Source organism: Symsagittifera roscoffensis, chromosome 2 (genome assembly GCF_963678635.1).
Source record: "Symsagittifera roscoffensis chromosome 2, txSymRosc1.1, whole genome shotgun sequence".
In the NCBI taxonomy this organism is placed as follows: domain Eukaryota; kingdom Metazoa; phylum Xenacoelomorpha; order Acoela; family Convolutidae; genus Symsagittifera; species Symsagittifera roscoffensis.
The window spans coordinates 83,357,320-83,382,962 of NC_087063.1; the positions used below are offsets into that span (position 1 = coordinate 83,357,320).

The following is a 25,643-nucleotide window of genomic DNA, read 5'->3' on the forward strand; positions in this document are numbered from 1 at the left end:
CGTTGCTAACATCTGTGGCGTGGCAGCTCCAGCGAAACTCAAGATTCCCGTCTGCCAGTGCGATCGGATCCGGGTCAACACCCGCACCAGGCTGTACCCTACGATTAGATGAACCGCACCTTCTGGTACCCGGGGTGGCGCCATGTATTGCACCCAGGCCGCATCATGAAAGCAGTCTCTCCTAGCTTTCTGCTCCGTGCTCCAGTCCAGCCGATTGTGCCTGTGGTACCTCCCCTCTGTGTTCTTCTTATAACTCAAGATCACGACACTCCTAACCGGCTGCTCCCTCCACGTCGGGGGAAGCTCCGGTCTTGCCGAACTCTCACGACTCTTTTGTCGCAATCTCTCGCCCAGTTCTCTCAAGCGCGATGAGCCGCCGCTCACCTGACCGTCACTCGAGGTCGAGGTTGGGGTATATCCCGGCAGCTCCACATCCATCAGTGGGCGTATGGGTTGCGTCTCTAGGCTACGCAAGGAAGACGTTGCGTCATTCGGTATCCAAACTTCCAACCCTTCACTCATGTGTTCACGGGCCTCGCGGTCAAGGTTGAACCGTGCTCTTGCTCTGGGGGCCTCATCCACCTCCATACGTGACTCTGGCCTCGAGCTGGTGACCACTCGCTCCTTCGGCCTGGCTCCCTTCTGTACATCAAGCTCGCGTTGTCGTTGTTCTATTCTATCTAATTCCGACCTCAGTTGATCACGATTTGCGGCGTTCTCCCGCACCCTTAACTCCTGTTGATGCTCAGCTTTTTGTATCTCAAGCAACCTCAGAGCCTGGTCTTGCTCATTGACCGCCTGGTCCCTTTCCAGCTGAACCTTCTCCCGATCCAGATTTGCCTGATCCCGATCGAGGTTCGCCTTATTCCTTTCCTTCTGCGTCTTCTCGAGCTCTTTCTTTAGAACACCTAGATCCGGATATGCCTCGGTCGTCTGTTGCATTCGTGACATCGATGGCACCCTACTCGAGCTCTGGCTGGTGGACCTTACTGTTGGCCTAGTCGGTAGTGGGAATTCCCCTGCGCCATATTCGGTATTGTTATTCAGGCCAGGATTCCTTGCCAAGTCAAAACCCCTTACTCCTCCATCCACATTCCAAGACAACCATCTGGTCTGTTCTTGGTTCGATATTCCCTCGGTGGTGTAGCCGATCATCAAGACAGCCTCCGTTGCAGACTCCCTGCACTCACCCTGGTCCTCCAACTGGAGGATGGCATTCAGCATCACCGCCATTCTCTCGTCTATTTGGGTATAGTCCAAGTCCCTCAGGCGCCTGTACAGCTCATCAAGAGTGGGCTTCCTCAGGGCCGCGGGCACGGAGATTCAGAATCGGTCTGCCATTCTTTGTAACTTCGGGATGTATGTAGGTAGATGTTAACCAGCTCAAGAATTACCTTACCAACTCGAGTATTACCCAATTCAAGAATTCTCTAGAAATGTCCTCTTGCAAGTACTTGCTGTAGATTCGGATTATCGCGTGTTCAATCAAGATTCTCTCTTTCTGTTTCTCGCTTGAGTGTAGTTGGATTTTCAACTTTGTTTTTCAAACTTGATCTGAAAACAGAAAGCTCATTAAAACTTAGCATGTCACGTTCCTAACCTAAAGACCCCCCTTTTACCAGTATGGTTAAAATCTTATCTTTTCATATCACTCAAAATAATTCGATAGGAATTCCCTGAAAAGCATGCAGATTCATTTTATGTTTTAGCACCGTTCACTCGTTTTAAAATTTAATTGTCATGCCAATCATATCTTTAAGATTCCTTTACCTGCGCCGCACCCCAGTACCTAACTCAAGACTCCTCCCTCACACCCGACCTGATACCTCCATGTACCCGACTCAGGCGATGCTCAAGTAGTACTTCTTGTGAAGATGCACCATTATCTCTGTTTCTGCAAAGACCACATGTAGGATAGCATACAATTCCCTCGAGCTCAGTTTGCCCCTATTTGGGTCGTACACCGGCATCGAGACCTCCACTATTCCTCTTTCAATCATGAAGTCACGTAGTCTTGTCAGTGCCAATATCACGTGTTCGGGATCAATTGTGTTTCTGTCGTTGACTCTCGTTACTAGGAAGCAGAGGTATTTGCCCGGGACTTGTGCCACTGACGGTGGAAGCGCTGCCATGCCTCCCAGTCCTGGCCTCTGTCTGAACAGAAACTCTACGTTCTGGTACTCTCTTTTGAAGTCAGCCTCCAATCTTGATTTGAAACTCATGTCCGCCGTGATGCAGATCGCGCTGGTCCTGTTTGACAGGATGAAGTCGCTATCCGTTATCATGATGTTCTCTGAGTATTCATTGGGTATTTCGAATTTCGTTTTGAAATTCCTTCCTATGGTAGGCTCTGGTTCTTCTTCCTCCAGTTCCAATCCGCTTGTTTCCCTCACTTCCTTGAGCTTCTTTATCATCAAATTTTTGGTGTGGGTAAGTCCTGACCCCACTCCCCGGACAAAAATATTTATCGACGTCCCCGTCGATGTAGTCTGGTCTGAATTGTCCTTAGGGATGTCCAGTGGCCTGTCTGTTGCTGTCCATCCGAAAAGAGGGTCCTCTGTCTTCATGTAATTTGCTGCTGATACATCGATTTGCTGAATGCTTTGTCCTTCGCGGCTCTCGTCTTTGACATCACGCATCCACTCTAGAATCCTCAAGTTCGTGTTCTCCCTCCTTTCTATTTCACTCTGCTCGAGATCCGTCTCCAATTCTGGCGTCGAGTAATCATCCTGCGGATAATGTCCACCATCGTCAATGACCTGCCATTCCTCTTCGGCTTCCAGTTCGCCTGCGCTTAGTAGTTCATCGCCCAACTTGTCTGGCTGTATCTTATCGATCAAGAAGTCATCCCCGTACCTATTGTACCTCATACCTGTTCGTTTACGATTGCCAGTCCTGGTTTCCGGTGGTGTTGGTCGATCCGGCTCCATCCACTTCGGTACCTCGTTTTGCTCTGGGTCGTTCCAGTCTTCTTCTACAAATGAACCTGCATCCGACTCCACTTCTATCTTTTCGTTGTCGTCCAAACTCAAGTTCTCATTACCATCATTTTTCTCTCTAGTGCCTTTCTCATTCACTTCGCACGCTGGTTCCACCACCAGGTACTCAAGACCTTCCATGTCTTTTGGTAGGCACCAGTCCTCCGGGGACGGGACGTGAGGCTTCAGATTTTCGTAATGTGCTGCTCGCCCTGTACTCAAGCGATAGAACCGTCCTTGTTGATGTACTTCCGTAATCATGAATGGTCCTCTCCATTTCTTGAGTAGTTTCTTTGTTCCCTTGGGCGGTATGACATTTTGGAAGACCCACACGTATTGGCCCACTTCGTATGGCTTTGCTCTTAGTATCTTTTCGTCATATTTCTTGCGTTGCCTCATTTGCGCTTGCGCCGTGTTTCTCCGACATAGCTCGTTTAGCTCTTGTTGTCTTTTGATCGCTTCCTTCACGTATGCTTGAGGTGACGTCCTCTTCCCCTCGTACTCCGGGTAGAAGAATGTTATAGGCATTGCCCTTTCCCTGCCTGTCAACATCATGAAAGGACTGATGCCCGTCGTTGAGTGCTGAGTACTATTATAGGCTCCTACTACCTGTGGCAGATATTTGTCCCAGTCCGTCATGTATCTCGAGCAGTACACCCTGAGCATGTTGACCAGTGTCCTGTTCTGTCTCTCTACCAACCCATTGGTCTGTGGATGATAGGTCGTCGAGTGTGCTTGAGCAATGTGTGATCTCTTCATCAATTCTTTTGTCAAGTCCCCCACGAAAGCCTTGCCGTTGTCCGACTGGAAAGTCATTGGACAACCATACCGCGATATCCAATGCGTTATCAGGTGATCACATGTCTCCTCTGCTGAGGCTGTCTGGCACGGAACCGCTTCCGCCAACTTGGTGAAGTGATCTATTATAACTAGTATTTGGTTATAACCCGACTCCGTCATGCAGATTTTCTGATGGTCTATCTGCACCACCTCATTGAATTCCGAACTCTCGACAGACTTGAGGGGAAACTTCATCTTCCTTGGGTCTTTTACTTGAAGGCATGCTAGGCAGGCATTCACCCATCTCTCGCAAGCTTTTCTCATTCCCGGCCAGTCAAACCTGTGAAGTATCCTTTGTTGTACTTTATCTATCCCCTGGTGGCCCATCTGGTCGTGTGATCTAAAAAACACCTCCGTTTGGTACAATTGTGGTAGTATGATGAGGTTGTGTTTGTGTAATATTTTTTCCTCATCTCTTCTCTTGCACGCTACCACCCCTTCAGCTGTGTGATAAAGTAAGTCTCTCTTTTCATTGTAGAACTGGCTCAAGATCTTGTAGCTGTCTTCCTCAAGTTCCCCCTTCTCCTTGACTCCCGAATGGATCCATTTGGAGAGGTTACTTGTCATTTTGTCATTCTTCTGGGCCCTTATTAGGTCAGACAGCCTGTATCTCGCCTTAACGTGCTCCTTTAGCGCCATGATCTGTCCATTCATCTCACCAGGGTTGTGGATGTCATCGCTCAGTTTCACACATATCATCCTTTTCACGATTTTCATGTCGTCTTCTGGTACCAGATTCGTTCTGACGTTTGAGTTGCACGATAGTTCCCTTAGTGGTTTTCTTGAAACTGCTATTTTCTCCAGCTCTTCACCACCTCGTACCTCTTGTATTTCCAGATTGTACGTCCCTGAAGATGGATCCGTCTGTAATTCCCTGTCGTGCTGTCTTATCTTCTCTTCCGCCAGTATCATGCATAGACTGTCTTGGTCTTCGCTGCTCTCATCCGAGTCTTCATCCCATTCTTCACGCTCCCCGGACAATTTCCCTTCTCCGGTTTCGTCTTCTCCCATGAATCTGGACCACTCCCCGGACTCTTGATCTAGTCCCAGGTGTTCAATTCCTTCTCTGAATGTTACTTTCTTATCCCTGACTTTTGTCTGCTCCAGAATTTTTTCGGGGATTTTTTCAACTAGTGATCGCACAACTTCCTTGCTATCAGTGATGCTTCCTTTTGAGACGTCAGTATTGTCCACTGTTTCTTCTCTCCGAAGTATGGTTAGTTCCGGTGCCTCCTGACCTTTCCCTTGGATCACGGGCTTGTCATCTGATAGTTTCTCAAGCAGCCTCATTAAGTCTTCATCTATTCGGACCGTTCCCTCCTCTACCTGGATGAGATCATAACCTTTTGCCTTGAGTGTTTCCCTCACGATCTTGGACTTGAGCATTATTCCTATCGGAATCCCTCTGCTTTTCTTCAAGATGGTCTTTTCAAGAGGCTCTTTCGGCAATTCGGGATGATCTTCAATCGGTTTGCCTGATTTGTCCAGCCATCTCGTGAGTGGAAGACTGTCGTACGTTTCTTTGTCCATAAAGGAGAAGCCGTCTTTGATCTCAGGTCTGTCCGCCTCTCTTTGTTCTTGCCTCTCGTAGAACTCCGTCTTCTTACTCAAGCTGTCAGCATTTTGATGTTTATCTCGTGTTCTGTGCTCAATTATCATGTTGTATCCATCCAAGCGAACTATCCACCTCCCAATATAGCTCTGGTCCATTGAGTACGTTTTCAGCCAGCTTAGTGCTCGGTTGTCGACTCGCAGCTTGAAGGGTTCACTGCCTAAGTATGCTCTGTATTTTTCGACAAAGGTGACCACCGCGAACATCTCTGCTTTCGGTGCTCCGTACTTCATTTCTGTGTCACTTAGGACCTTGCTCCCGTATGCTATTGGTCTCAAGACTGTCTTCCCATTCCATTCTTGTTCTTGATGGAGAATCCCAGAAATAGCGACTACTGACGCATCCGTGTCTAGCACGTACATCCCCTTCTCAGTCGGCATACCCAGTACTGGTGCCTCACACAGCTCTTTCTTTATTCTCTGGAATGACTCTTCTGCCGCGTTGTTCCACGTGAACTTCTTGCCCTTATGTCTCATTAATTGTTGCATCGGGTATACCTTGTCCGCATAGCCCTTGATGAATTCTCTATAATAGTTGGCGAAACGCAGGAAGCTCATCAGCTGGTGCTCCGTCTTCGGTGATTTCCAGGTTAGGACTGCTTCCACGGCGTCTGGATCAGGTCTGATACCGTGTTTATCTACCATCCTGCCCAAGTATTTAATCGAGTCCTTGAGTATCTCGCACTTTGATGGTTTACACTTCAGCCCCGATCTTTTCATGCACGCGAACACCTCGTCAAGCCTCTCGATGTGGTCTTCTAGTGTTGGCGTTGCTATTACCACGTCGTCCACGTAGCACATTACCAGGTTGCCGTACTTCTTCGTCACGCCTATTAGCGCGTGTGCCATCAACCGCTGAAACGTGGCTGTGGCATTGCAAAGTCCAAACGGCATCCGTTTCCATTGAAACAGACCCAACTCGCAGGCAAACCCTGTCTTGTCCCTGTCCTGCTTCCTTAGTGGTACTTGCCAAAAGGCTGAGCCTAAATCAAGAGTCGTAAAAAATTTTGCATCACCTAACTTCGAGAGGCTCTCATCAATCCTAGGTATGGGATAGGCATCCTTCACCGTGACGGAGTTCAGGTATCGAAAGTCACAACAAAACCTCAACTGGTCGCCTTTCTTTTTGGCCATCACTACTCCACACGCCCACGGTGACTTGGATGGCTCTATCATGTCATACTCTAGTAACGTCTCGATCTCTTTTCTACACGCGTCCGATTTGTGTGGGGTCATGCGCCTCGCCCCCTCCCTGTGTGGTACCGCGTTTTCCTCAAGTTCTATTTCATGCTCAACGAAATTGCAACACCCGATATCCGCCTTATGCCTCGAAAAAACATCCTCGTTCCGCTCTAGTACGTCCTTGATGGCTTCGAGCTGTTCATCTTTCAGTTTGCCCCTCAAATGTTCAATCTCCGGCAGAACCGGTTTTTCATTTTGCGTTTCATCTAGTATGGGTCGCTCTGGAAAGTTCGAACAGCTCGAAAGACCATCATCCGTTTCTGACTTAAGTGATTTAATAAGACCTGATGAATCTTTTATTTTCTGCAATCGTCTCAAGATACAAATTTTGTCCCTGTGATTGGGACAATCAAAAACTTCATTTTGTTTTGAGTTTTCAATTGTTTCATATCGAGTTTTAACCGGTAAAGCATATCCCAGTTTCCTCCCTCTCTGTATCGTGATCGGTATATCAAGGGTATTCAACAAGACACTGACGCAGAGGCCGCTCTTCGTTATCGAAAATGATCTTCCTAAAACAGCAGCGCTTTGACTATTAGGATTTGGAACTATACACACTTGCTTGTTGTCACTTAGTTCATTATAATTTTTCATCCTCAAGCTTACGATTGCCGCTTCATTAGCTTTTAACCTCACTCTCCTACTCAAGAATACCGGTGCTTTGTTTTCATTTGCCATTATTAAATTTACCGGTTTAATTGCGTACCTCCTATCCGGGTTCCGTATCCTGAACATCGCATTATTTAGATCTATCGTTACGTCGAAATTCCTGATGAAGTCTCTGCCCAAAATGAATTGGTCAGATTCATCTAGGTTTTCTACCACGATGAAGCTCATCCACAGGTTACGTTCCCCCAAATTGAGGGCTATTATCGGCGTCCTGCCCAGCACCCGTAGGGCCCCTTTGTTTGCAGCTGACAGCCGTATTCTCGAGTCTATCAAGTCACCTTTGTCAAAGCCCATCTTTTCCCATGTTTCGATTGGTATGACGCTCAAGACTGCTCCCGTGTCAAGTAATCCACGCAACTGAGTCTTTTTGCCATTTATGTCTAGCACGTGCCCTGTCACGTCTGCTTCCGTCCCGATGTGCATTGCATCTTCTTCAAGCATGGCACAGTGTCCGATCGATCTTACTTTCAACTCTTCTTTCCCTACATAGATTTGTCCAATTAGGTCTTCGTCGCATGTTATCATCGTCTTGGTATAGATGTTGATTCCATCTATATTTAGCATCACCTCGTGTGGACCATAAGCTTCAGTGTACCTATTATCAACACGTACCGACTTACTGCCCCCTCTCGTGAGTAGTGCTCTGAGCGCTCTAGAAGTCGTTTGTGGACTTATTCCACTCAAGTAGTCTGCATACACGTCAATGTGCATTATCGTCTGGTCGCTTGGCTCGCTCAAGTTTCTGGTTACTTCGTGGCCGCCCACTGTGATTATCGACATTATTCTTGCTCCGATTTTCGATATTCCAAAAGGTTTACCTGTCACCATTTTCACGGTGTTACAATTCCCGTTCTTTGTTGAGCCCGTTCTAGCATCTGGTACTGAGTTCGATCCGGTTAATGCTTCGTTAAAATTCTGTCTTTCGATCTCCAACTTTAGTCGTTGCTCTATTTCTTTCGCAGCCAGATCTTGTTTCACTTTGGCAATTGCTTCCGTCGCCGCTTTCTCATAATTTATCTCTAGAGAGCTCCCGGCCGCGGACTCTAACGCACCGCTAACATGTGTTACAGCTTTCACTGTCTTCGTCGGCAATTCGGTGTTTGGTGCTCCTAAGTTTCTAGATTCAAACTCGTTTTGCCTGTTCCGTTGATTCTGCACCGCCGCTAATGCCAACTTATGTTTGGGGTGATTCTGGTCCTTGACCGCTTCCCAGAACAAGGGACAATCCATTCTGAAGTGCCCCTCCTGGTTACAGAAGAAGCATCTGGCGCCTATCTTGATGATTAAGCCATTATAGTACTCGTGTTCCTCCATCTGGCTGATATCCTCTTCATCCGGTGCATAACCTAGGCTCTTCATGCCTTGTTTTTACGTTGTGCAGTCAGCCACATGATGATCCGCTGATCCGCAGTTCGCGCATGATCTGCGCTTGTCCATATCATCTCTAGGTTTGTACCATGATGACCTCTGGGGTTGGCCTCCCCCTTGCGTGTTCCTGTTTTCAGAATATGAGTACTTCTTAGGTTTCATCAGCATGTATTCTCTTGATTTCTGTCTCATTTCTTCTGGGGTGGGTGCGCTGTCCTTCGACAATGTGTAGTATGTTGCTAACATTGTCCTTAAGTCATCACTTTTCACCCCATCGATGAACTTCAAGGCAATGCTAAAGTTCCGTCTATTTGTCGACTCCTCTGGGTCACTCCTCCTTCTCAAGCTCTCGAGGTCATCTAGGAACCGATCTATTGACTCGTCGTCCCTCTGCCTTCTCTTTTCAAATCGCATCATCGCTTGGTGACCCTTCATGCCTGACCCGAATCGATTCAGCAATATCTCGAAGATCTTGTCCGCGGTGTCGCGTTCTTCCTCCTTCTTTGCGACCACGCATTTTAATGCCGTTCCTTCCAAGTTGCTCAGTATGGCTGTACATGCTTGTCTTTCGTCACTCAAGTTATCTTGCTCTAGATGTAATCTCATCACTTCCACCCAAGTGTCAATGCATCCATCGGAGTTGTCTTTGAATTCTTTTGGCTTCTTAAATGTCTTTCTTGATTTTCCCTCTCTCCTGTCGCTCGAGTCAGTGTTTCTCGTGGCGAAGGCCTCTAGAGTCCTGTTCATCATCTCCCAAGTGCTGGCCCATGTCATAGCATCCGATCCTGTGTTGCTGTTAGCTGTTGAATCTCCCGGACCAGTCGTTGTGTTCGACGTTCCATTCTTCATTATTGTTTTCGCAGCTGTTGGTGCTATGCTTATCGCATCCCTGGTTATGGGCAACGGTGTCGATTGCCGTTTGTTCCTTTGTGGTTCTACAAAGTCAACTCTGGTGCCTTGCGTACGATCCGATGCCGGTCTTTCTTGTGTAGTAGAACCTCTCAAGATTGCATCCAACTTCGCCTGTATTGCACACGAACTCTCGGCCTGACTCTTGCTCATTGTGTCCATTCTCCTTTCCAGGCTTCCTAATTGGCTGTTGACATCATCATATCGGTTCTTCAACTGTTGCATGTCTGTTTTGATGTTCTTTTCTCGTTCTTCATTGGTGGCTTCTACCTTATCTGACATTTCCTTGAGTCTCTCATCTGTTGCCTTAGCTAGGTTAAAATAACTGTCTAGATACTCGTGCTTGTTGTATCTTAACTCCTTTTTTATCACTTCTCTATCTTCTTCACTGTGCTTAAGTCTCTTGTCAATCTGATTTAATTTCGCCAACAAGTCACCCAGCTCAATGGTAGTCTCCTCATGGTCAGCCATTGGTCTCTCTTCGGCCGTAGCCTCTGCTTTAGCTTGTTCCTCTCTTGGATTGGCTTCTGAGGTCTTCGTGCTCACTGTCCCAAATGTTCGTGCTCTTTCTGCCTTTGGTTCTTCAGTCACGTTTTCTTTCGTTTTTATTCCGAACATTATTCCCAGTTTTTCCGTAAAAGATGTCCTCTTTACTTGAGAGTCTTCTTTCACCGTTTCTTCGGTGTTGCCTATTGCATCTTCCGCGTCATCTATCGGTGAGAACTCTATGGGTTTCTGGTTCGGTTCCTCTGCATTGGGCATTGGAGTTGACTCTGTCGCCATCTTCCTTGTTTCATCCACACTTTGATCGGGTGTCTCTAGATCAATCTCGATGGTGGGTTCTACTCGCTCCCCTTCCGTGCCCTCTTTCGCCCTGTTCTCCGCTGTACTCCTTGTGCTGACCATGTTAACTGAAAAGTTCTTCTTTGTTATCTTTGGGCCCGTTGATGTTGTTCCGCGCAGCGATGAATTATATTTCGTGTTTGATCCACTTGACCTTTTTTCGAGCACCGGTACCCTACTCCGCCTCATTATTTCTATTTACAACTGCTTTTATTTACAATTTTATTATATACACGATTCTATTCTAAGAGTAAAAAATAATAAATAAAAAAAATTTTTTTTTTTTTTTTGTACAACGTGTTAAAAACCTTGTTCCAGTTCTCTTTCTAAAACCTTCGAAAAATTTCCCTTAATGTGGTCTTAACCGTACCTATTTCGATTTGTCTTATTCTGTCTTAAAACACACTTGTTGTAATTTTACTTCAATTTTTATACCGTCCCAAGACTATTCGTCACTATCCCAGTACTCTCCGCTAGTGTCCTAAGACCCTTGTACCAAGGCCACTGTTCCAAGACTACTGTCCCAAGACTAGTGTCCCAAGGCTACTGTCCCAAGACTAGTGTCCCAAGGCTAGTGTCCCAAGACTACTGTCCCAAGACTAGTGTCCCAAGGGTAGTGTCCCAAGACCAGTGTCCCAAGGCTAGTGTCCCAAGACTACTGTCCCAAGACTAGTGTCCCAAGGCTAGTGTCCCAAGACTACTGTCCCAAGACTAGTGTCCCAAGGGCAGTGTCCCAAGACCAGTGTCCCAAGGCTGGTGTCCCAAGACTACTGTCCCAAGACCAGTGTCCCAAGACCAGTGCCCCAAGGCTAGTGTCCCAAGACTAGTGTCCCAAGACCCTTGTCCCAAGACCACTGTCCCAAGACCTCTGTCCCAAGACCCTGTCCCAAGACCCTGTCCCAAGACCACTGTCCCAAGACCCTGTCCCAAGACCACTGTCCCAAGACCCCTGTCCCAAGACCCTGTCCCAAGACCCTGTCCCAAGACCACTGTCCCAAGACCCTGTCCCAAGACCCTGTCCCAAGACCCTCGTCCCAAGACCACTGTCCCAAGACCCTGTCCCAAGACCACTGTCCCAAGACCCTGTCCCAAGACCCTGTCCCAAGACTCTTGTCCCAAGACCCTTGTCCCAAGACCACCGTCCCAAGACCTTGTCCCAAGGCCACTGTCCCAAGACCCTGTCCCAAGGGCACTGTCCCAAGACCCCGTCCCAAGACTTCTTCGGTACTGTCCCAAGACTCGTCACGGAGTGTCTTCCTCGTTGTAGGGTCTTCCTGAATCACCCTACCTTGTACCACCACTCAAGCTCTAGTAAAATTTTCCCAAAAACCCTCTCTTAAAAACCAAATGCTGACCCCCTCTTCTTTTTGGTTGTTTCTATTTCAATGTAGGTGCGCAGGTATCTTGTGATCACCTGTTCGTATAAAACCAAACACAAATCCTCACTAAAATGCAACAAAAATCTAAGTAAGAAAAATAATAAAAACTGAAAAATGAGCCCACCTGAAATTCAAAGGTGACCAATGTCTACCTTTCGTCTAAAAAAATGTCTGGTACCTAATTGCCACGCGTTTTCCTCCCCCCACTAGTGATCTTATGGGGTATCACAAAAGCTGTCTATATCCGGTCCCCCCTACCAAACCAACCAGCGTACCAGTCTTAACTCGAGTTGAATTTTGGATATTCACCTATTATCACCAACGCGTGTTGTGGCTAATGTAACTAAGTCGACGATGTCGATTAATTAGTTACTCTAGTTTCTCCCTTTTTACAATTTACAACCGCCAACCTCTAACTTAACCAGCCCCCTTTCTAACCTCCGCCCTTTTTAGCCCCCCTTCCTAAGCCTAAAATTACCTTAAGCGCCGGGTGCTAAACCTCTCAAGAGAAAACCGTAGACCTGTCTCCAGGCCTGCTCAAGTAAAAACGTTCCTCAAAACCGGGGGATGTCGCTTATCCTATTTTACGCTTATCTCCTATAATGTAATGTGGATTTTAACGATACCCGTTCTGCCCAATTTGAGAACTCGAGAATTGCCAAATCCTTCTTGGCTGCTTTCACACTCGACTGGTCACCTGTTCCAGTCCAGTCTCCTTTTGGTTCAGCTCAAGTGTCCCTGAACCACTTTCCCACTCGGCTGGTCACCTCTTCCAGTCAAGTCTCCTATTGGTTCAGCTCAAGTGTCCGTGAACCACTTTCCCACTCAGCTGGTCACCTCTTCCAGTCAAGTCTCCTATTGGTTCAGCTCAAGTGTCCCTGAACCACTTTCCCACTCGGCTGGTCACCTCTTCCAGTGAAGTCTCCTATTGGTCCAGCTAAGTTCCAAACTACCTGAAAACCCTTGACAACGCCCCACACTCGGGCACTTTACTACGGTTACTGGGTTAAATTGCTAGGTTGATCAAAACGATCGAACTTATAAAACAGTATGGGTATACTATTTAATTAATATAAAGGTTTGATCCAACTGGTCTGGTGTCAAAGTCACTGTCTTTTTTCGTTTTATGGTTTTTGTTTTGCTTGTTGTCTTTTTGCTCGTGTTTTTGTCCCCCTAGTTGCCCCCCTTTACTCGGTTAGCTAAGCCTCGTTCGGAGAGCGTACCAGGAAGTTTTCTTGAGTTTTCTTAAAAAGCTATCACGGTACAACCGGAAGGTTTGCACGTTCCTGTCGAACCGTACCGCCGGTACTCTAGAATGGGCATTCAGCCCGAAGCTGTCTCAAGTGGGTTCGACTCCGTAGTCTTGATGTCGTAAACACCCAGGAGCGCCATAAAAACACTATGTAACATTCGTCTACTGCAGTCACACATGAGGCTTAAGAAAAATAGGCCCTATAACCACTGGCTCAAGGGTCAGGGACACCATCTCTTGTGTTTTTCTACCTCAAGAACGGTCGGAGCCAGTTCAGTTCGTTTGTGACATGAGACTACGACCCGTTACAGCTTAAAGGCTACTACTAAAATATCCCCCCACTCTAGAATTAGAAACGTCCCCATACTTAGGTCTCTAGATACCCAAAATACATGAACGCCGTTAAAAACCGGGTTGGAACAATCCGTTAAGTTGCTTTTTTATTAGACAGTGGAACTTTGATCCATTTCAGATGGATCAACCTAAAACTCGCCTTACCTCAACATAACAATTATAAAACACACTCTAGGAATTTAAATTTGTACTCACATAGTAGCACGCTCAAGAAGTGGGAAATAATCCAGTCGGTAGTTAACTCAAGAATTAAATAACGTAACTAAATGAGTCTAATGTTTTATAGTTTTGACAATGAGAACGAGTTTATACTCTAGACAATAGTTTCCTTGTGAACCATTAGGACACTCAAGCTGTCCACCTTTCCACCGAAGGTTCACTCTAGTCCAGTTCCGAATAATACTCCAGTCGTTATAATCCAATTCGAGGGAATGCTCTCGTCTCTGTCACAGATGGGACAGCTCTACTCTCGATTATGATAGTGATGGAAATTGCGAATAGCAATTTCCTACTGCTTTTTCTCACAACTTTCCCGCGTGTGTGTCTCAATCGTTCTGAAATTGTTCTGATTTCTTTTTTCTGATTTTCAGTTATCGCGAGAAAATCGTGCATGACAGGTTCCATTCGAAATTTTGAAAAATTAAATTTCACTCCAAAATCAAGTGTTTTTTGCTTCTCTCAAGGTCAAACTTCCAAATATGACCGACTGGCACATATAGTCTTTCACCATATACTGTCTCTGGGGGCCGAGCCTCGAGCCTCACACAGATTCTCCAGGCGTTCATTTTTGAATGCCCTATTAAAGCAAAAATAAACTCGCCTCCACTCACATTCTTCTGTTTTAGAGCCACGACACAGCCACAGGACAGATCAGAAGCGATCAGACGGTTTGACGCTCGTCCCATGGGCTCTTGGTAGGCAGCTTCTGTGGGATGTAACGGTAGTTGACTCCCTAGCCCCCAGTAAAAAAAGCGCATGCTGGGTTTGTAACCCCAGAGCGGCCGTGGCTGAGGCGGAAGATCAAAAATCTTTTAAATATGGAGATTCAACTAATGATGGATATATTTTCTAACCAAGAGCTTTTGAAGTTAAGGGTGCCACCGGCAATACCACTGAGATTTTTCTGAATAAGCTTTGTAAGAACTTGTGCTCGTGTACCGAGGAACCCAGAGCAGGTCGTTTTTTAAGCAGAGAATCTCCTTCGCAATACAGGTTGCGAACGCTGCCTGTTGGCTCGTCACTTTTAATGATAAAAATACTTTCGAAGAAATTTTTTTTTAGAGCCAAGGGAAAAAAGCGCAGCTTTATGTAAGTCTTTGATAGACCCGTAGCCTCACATCAGGTCAGTCTTTTTGCATATCAGGTCAGTATTTTTGAGTAACCTTCAACTGCGGTTTATTCTATGCAGTTGTTAGTTTTCTCAATCTGGTTGGGTTGATTCCCAGCCATCTTGACTCTCTTTACTTCTATCCACATTATACTTTACTCTCCCATATCTAGAAAATTCCGTGGATTTTGACTGGATAATGTGATGAAGGGACTCCTGACTGTAACCTCGGTTACTATGATACTTTCGACCTTCTGATTATCATTAAAAAAAATTTAAATGATCAAAAAAGAAAAAATCATTAAAGCTTGTTTACGGCTAGTGTTTTGTGTTTCTGGAAAGTTTTTCTGGAATCGAATGCTTTTTTTTCAATTTTTGACGCAGGGATCACCGTTTATTTTTATATCCGCTATCTTGTATTAATATGTTTGCGCTCGGTGTACCGCAAGAGTTATGAAGCTCCGCTTTTCCTCTCTGATGTGATAATAACTCTGTTACAGATCATGGATGCTCTTCATCTTCCAGTATTCATACATCCAACTGAGTTTTTCTTCAACCTTTCAGACCGAAGCTCACACAAACAGTTACTGACAATATACAACCCTTATGATTTTCCTATACGGTATAAACGTGAGTTTTTTTTTACAAGTTTGTCTTTGAAGCGAAGTAAAAGGGAAAATGAGGACCGGTTACTACTCAGTCCCAAATCCAACCCGAAGCTAAACCTTTCATTATTTGGTTTCCCTATTGTAGAAAATATTTAATATTACGATTTTAAGTCATAAAATAGCAATATGTCACGATGAAAGCCAGATCAGTGTGTAGTTTTAGAGGAATTAAAATATTTCGAAAAACTTTTCGATATAAACCAGCGGACACAAGCTTTTTAAGCGCAAGAAGCTTTTCAAGGACAGTTTCGGAGAATTTATACTCAGATGCTTCATGTGTATTTATACTTCATGTGTATTTATACTCATGTGTATTTATACTCAGAGGCTTCAAGGCAATATGAATGATTGCGCTTGCGATAAGCCAGCGTTTTCAAACTGGAATATAAACTTTTTTTTTCTGGTTAACAACTAGTCTAACAAAATCAGTTGAATCATTTTGCAGCATTCAATTTTGTAGCAACCAAAGATGCTCAGTTTCTTGAAAGTTCAATTTTAACTACTGACTGAGTACTATTTCCTAAAGGGTAGTTTCAGGGGGGACTTGAAACTTTTTAAAGTTTTTTTACATAGTAAGTTTTTTTTCGGCTCAACTGGTGTCTGCTCAAAGATTGTTTCCGCTTCGTAAGTTTGACCAAAAAATACTCCTCTGTATCTGAGATTTGGGGTTCAATCCAAAGAACGCGTTGTAGCAAGCTCTTTTGCATATGCGACTACGCCGAAATTGTTTTTAAAAAAAAAAACAAATTTTGGCCCTCGGAAAACTCAAATTTTTGATTTTTTGACCGGTTTTGAAAATTTTTTGACTTCTCTCGAGAACTAACTGGCCAAACCTAGGTTTTCAGATTTAATCAAAATAACAGACTGGGTGAATATCTTCTACATTAGAGGCTACTCCCAACTTTTGAAAACCAAAAAGTTGTGGTTCTCGGAAATGTAAGCTCTCTGATTTTTTCACCGTTTTTTGGTCTTTTTCTAGATAACTATCCTCCCAATACTGATATCATAGGTTTATTCGACCCAACAGGTTGTTGAAAGCGTAACTTTGTAATTTGCTACTCCCAGTTTCTGCTAGAAAAAAAGGTATGACCTTAAAATAAGTGAAAATTTCTTAAAATAAGTGAAAAAGTTTTTTAGACTCGAAATCTCAAAAATTCAAAAAATGTTTAGTAATTACCTCCAACTTTATCTGAGCCCTAAGTGACCTTCATCGAGAGATGAGAAAATTTTGGATCACCTAGTTGTTTTTTTCTGCATTTTTTTTTTCGACTCATGCTTTTCGAATATTTTCATGCCCTTTTTTTGACTGTGTTGTATCGCAAGTGGTGCGAAGCTTCGCTTCGCCTCTGTTTAAAGCTACGTCCTACATTTTTTTTGCAGAGCCAAGGGAACGGAAAGGCAGCCTAGTATAAGTTTCTAATATATCGGTAGCCTTAAATCGGTTCATTTTTTTTGAGTTGCTTTCAACTCCAGTTTATTCTGCGCATGTGTTAGTTGTCTCAATCTGGTTGATTTGATTCCCAACAATCTAATTTTCTTTACTTTTCTCGACGTTATACTGTACTTTTCCCCCTAAATCATGAAATTCCGTGAGTTTTTTTGACTTGGTGAAATGACGAGAGACAAGTTTACTTACTTCGGTTACCATGAGAATTTCTGACCTGATTTGCTTTGTAGTCAGCAAAAATAGTGCATGAGCCGCGAGTAAATTCAGAGCTATTCCTCTCTAAAAGTATCAATATTTGTTTGAATCTACGAATTACTTAATATTTTTTGTTGCTCTGAACTCTAGGTTTCAACATCTTGCAGTTAGGTTCTAGAGGTGTAAACCTTTTCTCGTTTAATATCATTAAAAACGGTTCTTACGATGCAAATTTTCTCAGCGAGAAACTTGAATAATTTGGTGTGACAGCTTTTGTAATTTAAGTATTTCATTGCAATTTCTTGCAGCTGCAATTTTTTTTTCGGAATGCAAAACCTAGCTTTTTCCTAGCCGGAATGAACTAATAAGCAATCCAAATATTGGCACTTTTACTGGGCGTCACTTTTCTTGAATATTATCTCCATTTTTGTGAATAAAATCATGATAGCCGATGCAATTAACTTATGCTGTCAAAAATGCACGTTTCAATCCTGCGAACATATGCAGAGAGAACAGACCTGTAGTGTTGTTATGCTGAAATCACCGAGATTGGTATGGCAAAATGACTATCAGTACGACGGTTCGACTATAAATCTCAGACTCCAAAAATGCGAATACGATTTTAGGCACGTTGCTTGCTGCCTACCAAAAATTTTCAGACTTCAATCCAAATATATATTTACGAAAAGCTTGTTTACGGAAAATATCATGTTTGCACTGGCAAGGTTTTGAGAATACTTTTTTTTACAATTCACTATGAAGTTGCCATCTGTATCTGAAGATTAAAATGCGGTTGCTCAGGGTACGTGAATATCAAAAACATTTTACGGCCGTACACTGCCATTGATTGTATCGTAAATTCGGTATCATAATTATTGTTCTGACCATTTGAAAACATTTATTTGATTTTCACGCAAAATCAACTACCCCAAATAATCATCGGACTACGTTGAGTGATATATCGTATTAAAGCCCTTCTAGTCGTGGTTCGAACGGCATGATTGAGTTTTTCCACTTATGAGAAAAACCGGTATGAATTTTTGAACTTCGAGCGAGTAAAGCAAGCGAGCAGGCTTTCTGGATGGAACCCTCTCAGTGGGAAATCCACGTCTCCCCGCACAGCAGATCCGGGACAGACCCAAGTGCCATCCACCCCACCACAGGAGCTGTCAAGAAGCCGTAGCATTCTTAACTACGCCGCACTTATCTGGCCACCCAGTTTAAGTGATACTAAATGGAACGAGCTGCAAACAAAACAAAATAGGGCATAAAGAACCATTACTGGGTGTGTAATGATGTCACCGATTGATGATTTATACACCCAAGACAAATTTTACCTGTTGGAACGCACAGCGAAATGATAGCGAAACAACTCTTCTTGGGATGTCATCTGCCGTACAGACTTGACAACCACCTCATCAATTCCGTACCGTGCGAGCGCATAATTAAACCAACCTTGCAACACTAACATCTCTTTCACATTTCCCGTTTTTTGAACCAAAACGGTGATGTGACCACCAAACAGTATCGTAGTGGAATCAAAACAATCCATGCCAATACAGTTAATTTTTTTAATCTAAGATGAACAAAACAAGTTATTAGGAGAAGAGCCGCCAAAACTAAGCAACCAAGAAAATCAGCTGCAACGGATAAGCAGACTTTCGGAGCTCGGTAGCGGCTGCTCTCTCCTGCTTAATAATTACAATTCAAGAATCAATTGGAAAATGAAAAATGAATGCTCAGAATGCAAACAAGCCCTTATGACAGCTAGCACATGTCTAAATGTCCCAGCATGCCCACAGACCTAACAATAGGAAATCTGTGGAATGAATCTTGTAAGATAGCCCAATTTCTAAACCGCCCTTTAAAAGGAGAGTGGGAAAGCTGAATCACTTGACAATAAACAGCACAATTAGCCGACGCAGATGCTCACTGCACAACAGCATACATCAGCCCGAAGATTGTCACTTTAAACAGGGAAAGACACTAAAAGACGCCTCGTCTCTGAAACGGGGTTTTGAGTAGTCGCCGCTCGTATCTTTTACTTCATTACCATCAATGGAGATGAAGCACTTGTCGTTTTTTTATCATCAGCCCTAATATCCCCCGAGGACCCACAGAACTGGAGAATTGCACTATGTTTACCTAGCAAAGACTGGAGAATTTTCCAAACAATCTTATCTTGCAGATAAGTATTGAGACGAGACGAAAATAAGCAACTAAGAACACCGAGAACTAAACCAAGCACGAACAACCATTCGAAACAGCCACCAATGCGTGATTAAATCAACAACAACAGCAGGCTTACAATAGCTTATCTTACAAATGCTGAATTTAAGCCGGGAAAGCTAGTTTTAATCGAGTGAAGCTAGTTGTTTTTGAGTATTTAAGCGCCTTCTTGCGATTGATTTTTTTTGTTTTTCTAGTCATTTTTTTTTAGAAAAATTGTTTTCCAAATTGCTCATTTTTCTATGTTTGTCAAATATTCATAAGCTCCATTTTTTTTCGTTCAGATCGCTTCATCACATCACGAAGAAAAATGACACAATTTTGAAAATACTTGGGTCGGAACATTCTGTGCCTTTTGCACAGTAACCGGCTATATTTGTATAAGAGTAATGGACGTAGTGAGTACTCTTATATAGGTCTTGCTGATTTTTTATGTTTTTTTTTCTTGAGATAGTCTTAAAATTTGTTCACGATCAATTTTGATTTGTCGCGGTTTGACTAGTGATTTCTTTTTAAGTTCAGTGCATTTCTATTGTTAAAAGGAAGGCACACTCGATTAGTGAACAGCAAAATTGGAAAGGTAACGAAAAACGTGATCGGCTTCTAATTTCGAAAATGGAAACTAATTATCAGATTTCGCAGTGAAACAAAGTTTTACCTATTGATCCAGTTTTCTCGAACTGGTTCAATTTTATTTAAAAAGTGTCCATCATAAATTATACTACAAATTCAAAGATCTTTAAGGCCATCTATTTTTCTCTTCGAAATTCAGAAGTTGAAGTTTTTTTTGAAAAAAGTCTGTTTTTTATTTAGTTTCCTTGCGTTCATTTCTCTTTTCCAATTGTCAATTGGCTCTGTTAGTATTATAGTATAAGCTGGCTCTGATTGTTTGCTCTCGATTATTGTGTGCTTTGTCCAAGTTCCGAGTAAATTTTGCCCAAAATTCCCGTTGAAAAGTCTTTTTTGGGATCAAAATCCTGATTTGCATTTACTTTCTCTCAGAATTCATAATGATGTTGTATAAAAAGCTGAAATTATTAAAAAAGTTTTTTTTTGAATAATTTAATTGATTTTTTGGTCGGCCATTTGGATTTCGTTTCAGTGTTTTACTTGCCGGATTTTATTACGCTAGCTTATCAAGCATTATCAAATTGGAACTTATTTTTTTCTCATTTAAACAACTTGTCCATAGGAATCACTGAAGAATTTTCAAATCTCCACTCAACCAATCCATATTTGAGCATGTCTGTATTTTAGAAAACCTGTTCTGTCAAAATGAGTTTTTTTTTTGTGTGAGTTGTAAGTTTTGATTTGGTATAATTTTGATAAACGAAGCAAGTTAGTTCAGCGTGTGATTTGAGGAGGACTGAATTTTTAAAGATTAAAAAAATTTTTGAAACAACTTTGTTTTTGGCTTAACGTGCGTCTGCTCAATTTATTTCGGATTTATTTTTGCGTGCTGAACATTATCAAAAGTGTAAATTTTCTAATTTTTTTTTCTGCTGGCTAGTTTGTCATTCTAGGTTTGTATTGTATTGCAAGAGGATAATATAATACAGATTGTATAATACAAAAGTTTGTATTGTATTCGGTTCTTTGTTACAATAAGCTTTTCAAAAGTTTTGTTTGCTTTCTTCAGTTCAATTTTGAGCAGCTTAGTTATAATGTTCGTACAGTTGCGTCAGCTTGGTGAATTATTAAGAACTTTTTTTCTAATCTAACTAGCAAATAAAAGTGTTCAATACCTTTGCGTCAGCTTGGTATAGTATTAAGAACTTTTTTTCTACTCTAACTAGCAAATAAAAGTGTTCAATGCACTTGCGAAGCAATGTGTAGTAGTACGAACTTTCTTTTCAAACCTAAGTCGCAAATAAAACTGCTACTTTTGGCGGTACTTTTGAATCGGTAGTCTGCGGTAGCAGTATAGTATCATATGGCTTTGACATTTCATTAATAAAAAGTTAACACAGCTGATGCATTTTTAATTCATCAAATGAACCGAAAAAAGTTATTTGTTTCAAACAGCAGTACAATGATAAAAAGCTCGATTTCAGAAATTTTCCAGCTCAATTGGCTTTATGCTTTTCAATTTATTACATGCAAAATAGTGTCTCTTTGTGTTTGGTGCTACTTTTGCTGAATCGAATTGACAATTTATTAGCATATGTAGCTGCGTTATTGATAGATGTTAAGCATCCGTGGCTGAGTGGTTAGTGCGTGAGACTCAAAATTGCTTGGGCGCAGATTCGTAAGCGACTCGTTAACGAGTTTTTGCTAATTCGAGGCTCACATCTACTTTTTCTTATTTCACTTGATTGAGCGAATTTTTGGTCGTGTTCTCGCAAGTGTTTCCGAAGAGCAGCTTCGCCTGTGTTAAAAGTGTTCACTTGTTTGGAATTTTTACTGTTGCATTGGAAATTGCATAGCATCTGTTCTCTGCTTTATTTGTGCCTAGTGTTTAATCTTCTATCTTTTTATGTTTAAGCTTCCGTGGCTGTGTGGTTAGTGTGTGTCTCTTGATCTCAAGGTTGCAGTTTCGAATCTCAGCCGTAGCCGAATTTTTGCTAATTAGAGCTTTTTCTACTTTTCTCATTGCACTTTATAAAACAGCTTTTTGTCGTATTCTCGCTAGTGCTTGCGAAGCGAAGCTTCGCCTCTGTGTCAATTTTTGTTTTGAATATACGGCAAAATGGTTTTTTTTAAACATGCTAGTTTTTTTCAGCTGCGTGCCTCCTGTTTAAAAGTTAGTTTTTCGAGTTTACTAAGTGTGTGCAAGTTCATTAGCTAGTAGATGACTTGGCTTAAATTTTTGTTAATTTCAGTACGCTCAACAAGCCCAAAAAAGTACAGCCTGAGTGAAGTGGAAGGTGTGATCGACTGTCGGGGAATCGCTGATATGTAAGTTGAGCTATGATTAAAACTACAATTTCGCCTGTTTTGTTTGGTAATTTGTTTTCCATTTTTTAGCGCTATTAGGCATCTGAATGCCTCTGCTGAGCATCTTAATGTCAAGGACAAATTTAGAATACAAATATTTGAGCATACATCGCCCAGTTCAAATCAAGCGGTAATTTTTAAATAATTAACACAATTTTTATCTAGTTTGATAAAGGAGTTGAAACAAGAAACAATTTTAGAGCAAACAACTCGGACAAAAAGATTTCTCGGCTATAATCATTGACAATCAATCAAACAACAATTCCTCGAAGCTGCAGAGAAAAAGTGACGCTTTTTCTGAATCAGGAAATTTCAACGACTCATTGCTGCAACCTGTTCTTAATGAAGGTAATAATGTTTCTTTTTCGGAAAGACTGATTAACCTGGGGGTTATTATGGATATTGCCATTGCGTGCAAATCTATTCGTGCGTTGAGAAACATTCATTAGAAATGGACAATTTTACCTTCACTGATTGTTTGTCATTCGGAGTCTCCTCATATTTAAGCTTCAACGTATTATTTTTGCATTGAGTTCAGTATTTATTCCAAAGTTTGAAATTAGCAAATCAATAGTGGCATACTGACAGGGTTCCGCCAGGGGTTGCAAATTTGGCCTCCAATTATGAATACTTAAATCCTTTTAGTTTACAAGATCGACGATTTTAGTGATTTTTCCAAAACATTTGAGAAAACTTAAATTTAAAAACTTTAACAAAATTTGAAATTCCCGACCCTGTAGTTCGGTACTGTGAGTGCATCTTCAGCTCTCGCTCATCTCTCTTCAGGTCTCTTTCATCTTCAACTTGGCAAGCGGGAGATCTAAGGTTGTTATACAGAATAGGTACCCGCTCTGGCGTGTGTGATATAAAGATTAAGGGGGAGTGTGATATAAAGATTAAGGGGGAGGGCGTAGGTATCTGGTTTAACGTGCTCAATTACAGACTGATTTTTAGCCGAATATCAGTTTTCTTGCTTAGCATGAAAAGCCCGAAAGTTAAGCCTACATACGATTTTTTTTGGTTTTAAAGGCCGTGTGTCTTTGCAGCTTCCGGATACCTTTGTTAGTTTAATAATTTTTGGATGGTCAGAAATAGATATATTTTTTTCTTTTTCTAACGGACGTAGTTTTACCGAGTAAATGAGTTTTTTATCCAATTTAATGGCATTTTACGGCTTTTTGAAATCTCCAAACTAACGCGCGGTACTCGTTTAGAAGTATGGTACCGCGGTGTTTGATTAGTGTGATTCAAAAAGCTCGTTTAGAAGTGTGATCCTGCTAAATCTTATGAAATCTACTTGAAATACTTCCAGTGGATGAAAACAGAAGAAAAATTTGAGAGCAATTCTTAGTTATATTTACTACTATAAATACAGCCAATACTAAGGATTATAACACAAACTATTATTGTTGCTCCGACTTTCGTAACGAAAGTAACGGAATATTTGTGCTCGGAGTGGTTTTTTTCTTCAGACAAATTTCGAATTTTTAGCGAGCCATTTTTGAAAGATTTTTTTTATATCATTCAAAAAGTATTGTTGCCCTGAACGTAAATTTGGAAAGATATTTCACCTGTGATCATTTTTCGGAAAGTTATGGGGGGTTTAAAAATTGCCAATTTGGGACAATTAACGCTCGATATAACGCGAAGATTTAATTCGTCATAGAAATTGTTCCAAATTGTTTGAAGGAAGCTTATTTGCCCTAATCGATTTGTTACTAGGAGCGAAATTTATCACTTTGTAATTAATATGGCGCGTGGGGGGATGGTTTTTGCAAAAAATCTCAAATTAAACAAAAAAATTCATTTTATTTTTATTACAATTAGTTTTTTCATGTTATTACTGGTCCATAGACTGCTCTATAAATTGAGGCATGTTAGTTGATAAGTTTCTTTTTTTTTTCAATTTGACTGGTACTGCTAATGCGTCATAATTGGCGTGCGCCGCTTAGAAATTTTGTAGACTCAAAGTTTTACTCATTTCAGTTTTTCCCAGTAGCGTTATCGGTCATATTTTTGCTTGTGTATGCGAAGTGCAACTTCGCCTCTGTGTTTTAATGTTGCTATGGCAGAAGTAGAACTTCGTCAAATTAAGAATAAATTGAGAACAATAAGGAAAAAATAAGAATAGCATGAGGTCAATGAAAAAATTGTGTGACTGAAAGTTTCACAAAAACTAGGAAACTTCCTTAAAATTTTGTTTCCTATTTATTTATATGGTCCCACTGTTAGTCCCACAAACAACTCGGACAAAAAGATTTCTCGGCTATAATCATTGACAATCAATCAAACAACAATTCCTCGAAGCTGCAGAGAAAAAGTGACGCTTTTTCTGAATCAGGAAATTTCAACGACTCATTGCTGCAACCTGTTCTTAATGAAGGTAATAATGTTTCTTTTTCGGAAAGACTGATTAACCTGGGGGTTATTATGGATATTGCCATTGCGTGCAAATCTATTCGTGCGTTGAGAAACATTCATTAGAAATGGACAATTTTACCTTCACTGATTGTTTGTCATTCGGAGTCTCCTCATATTTAAGCTTCAACGTATTATTTTTGCATTGAGTTCAGTATTTATTCCAAAGTTTGAAATTAGCAAATCAATAGTGGCATACTGACAGGGTTCAGCCATTTTTGAAAGATTTTTTTTATATCATTCAAAAAGTATTGTTGCCCTGAACGTAAATTTGGAAAGATATTTCACCTGTGATCATTTTTCGGAAAGTTATGGGGGGTTTAAAAATTGCCAATTTGGGACAATTAACGCTCGATATAACGCGAAGATTTAATTCGTCATAGAAATTGTTCCAAATTGTTTGAAGGAAGCTTATTTGCCCTAATCGATTTGTTACTAGGAGCGAAATTTATCACTTTGTAATTAATATGGCGCGTGGGGGGATGGTTTTTGCAAAAAATCTCAAATTAAACAAAAATTCATTTTATTTTTATTACAATTAGTTTTTTCATGTTATTACTGGTCCATAGACTGCTCTATAAATTGAGGCATGTTAGTTGATAAGTTTCTTTTTTTTTCAATTTGACTGGTACTGCTAATGCGTCATAATTGGCGTGCGCCGCTTAGAAATTTTGTAGACTCAAAGTTTTACTCATTTCAGTTTTTCCCAGTAGCGTTATCGGTCATATTTTCGCTTGTGTATGCGAAGTGCAACTTCGCCTCTGTGTTTTAATGTTGCTATGGCAGAAGTAGAACTTCGTCAAATTAAGAATAAATTGAGAACAATAAGGAAAAAATAAGAATAGCATGAGGTCAATGAAAAAATTGTGTGACTGAAAGTTTCACAAAAACTAGGAAACTTCCTTAAAATTTTGTTTCCTATTTATTTATATGGTCCCACTGTTAGTTTTTCGGGACCATGCTTATAAAAGAGTACA

The 25,643-nt window shown here is 41.8% G+C and overlaps 2 protein-coding genes across 3 annotated transcripts in view; one reads left to right on the forward strand and one right to left on the reverse strand.

The window, feature by feature from the left end:
• Positions 1-6,953, reverse strand: part of LOC134840674 (uncharacterized) — a 165,415-nt gene extending 158,462 nt beyond the window's left edge. For both annotated transcript variants that reach the window (XM_063856647.1, XM_063856644.1), the window contains exon 1: positions 6,944-6,953. The gene's annotated coding sequence lies outside the window, so the exon portion shown is untranslated. The remainder of the gene's footprint in view (positions 1-6,943) is intronic.
• Positions 1-25,643, forward strand: part of LOC134840025 (motile sperm domain-containing protein 1-like) — a 484,177-nt gene that overhangs the window by 457,459 nt on the left and 1,075 nt on the right. Inside the window, exons 2-6 of the mRNA XM_063855651.1 lie at positions 15,271-15,402; positions 22,134-22,209; positions 22,279-22,378; positions 22,449-22,637; positions 24,481-24,631. Of these exons, the coding sequence (XP_063711721.1) occupies positions 15,276-15,402; positions 22,134-22,209; positions 22,279-22,378; positions 22,449-22,637; positions 24,481-24,631 (643 nt within the window). The 5' untranslated portion in view covers positions 15,271-15,275. The remainder of the gene's footprint in view (positions 1-15,270; positions 15,403-22,133; positions 22,210-22,278; positions 22,379-22,448; positions 22,638-24,480; positions 24,632-25,643) is intronic.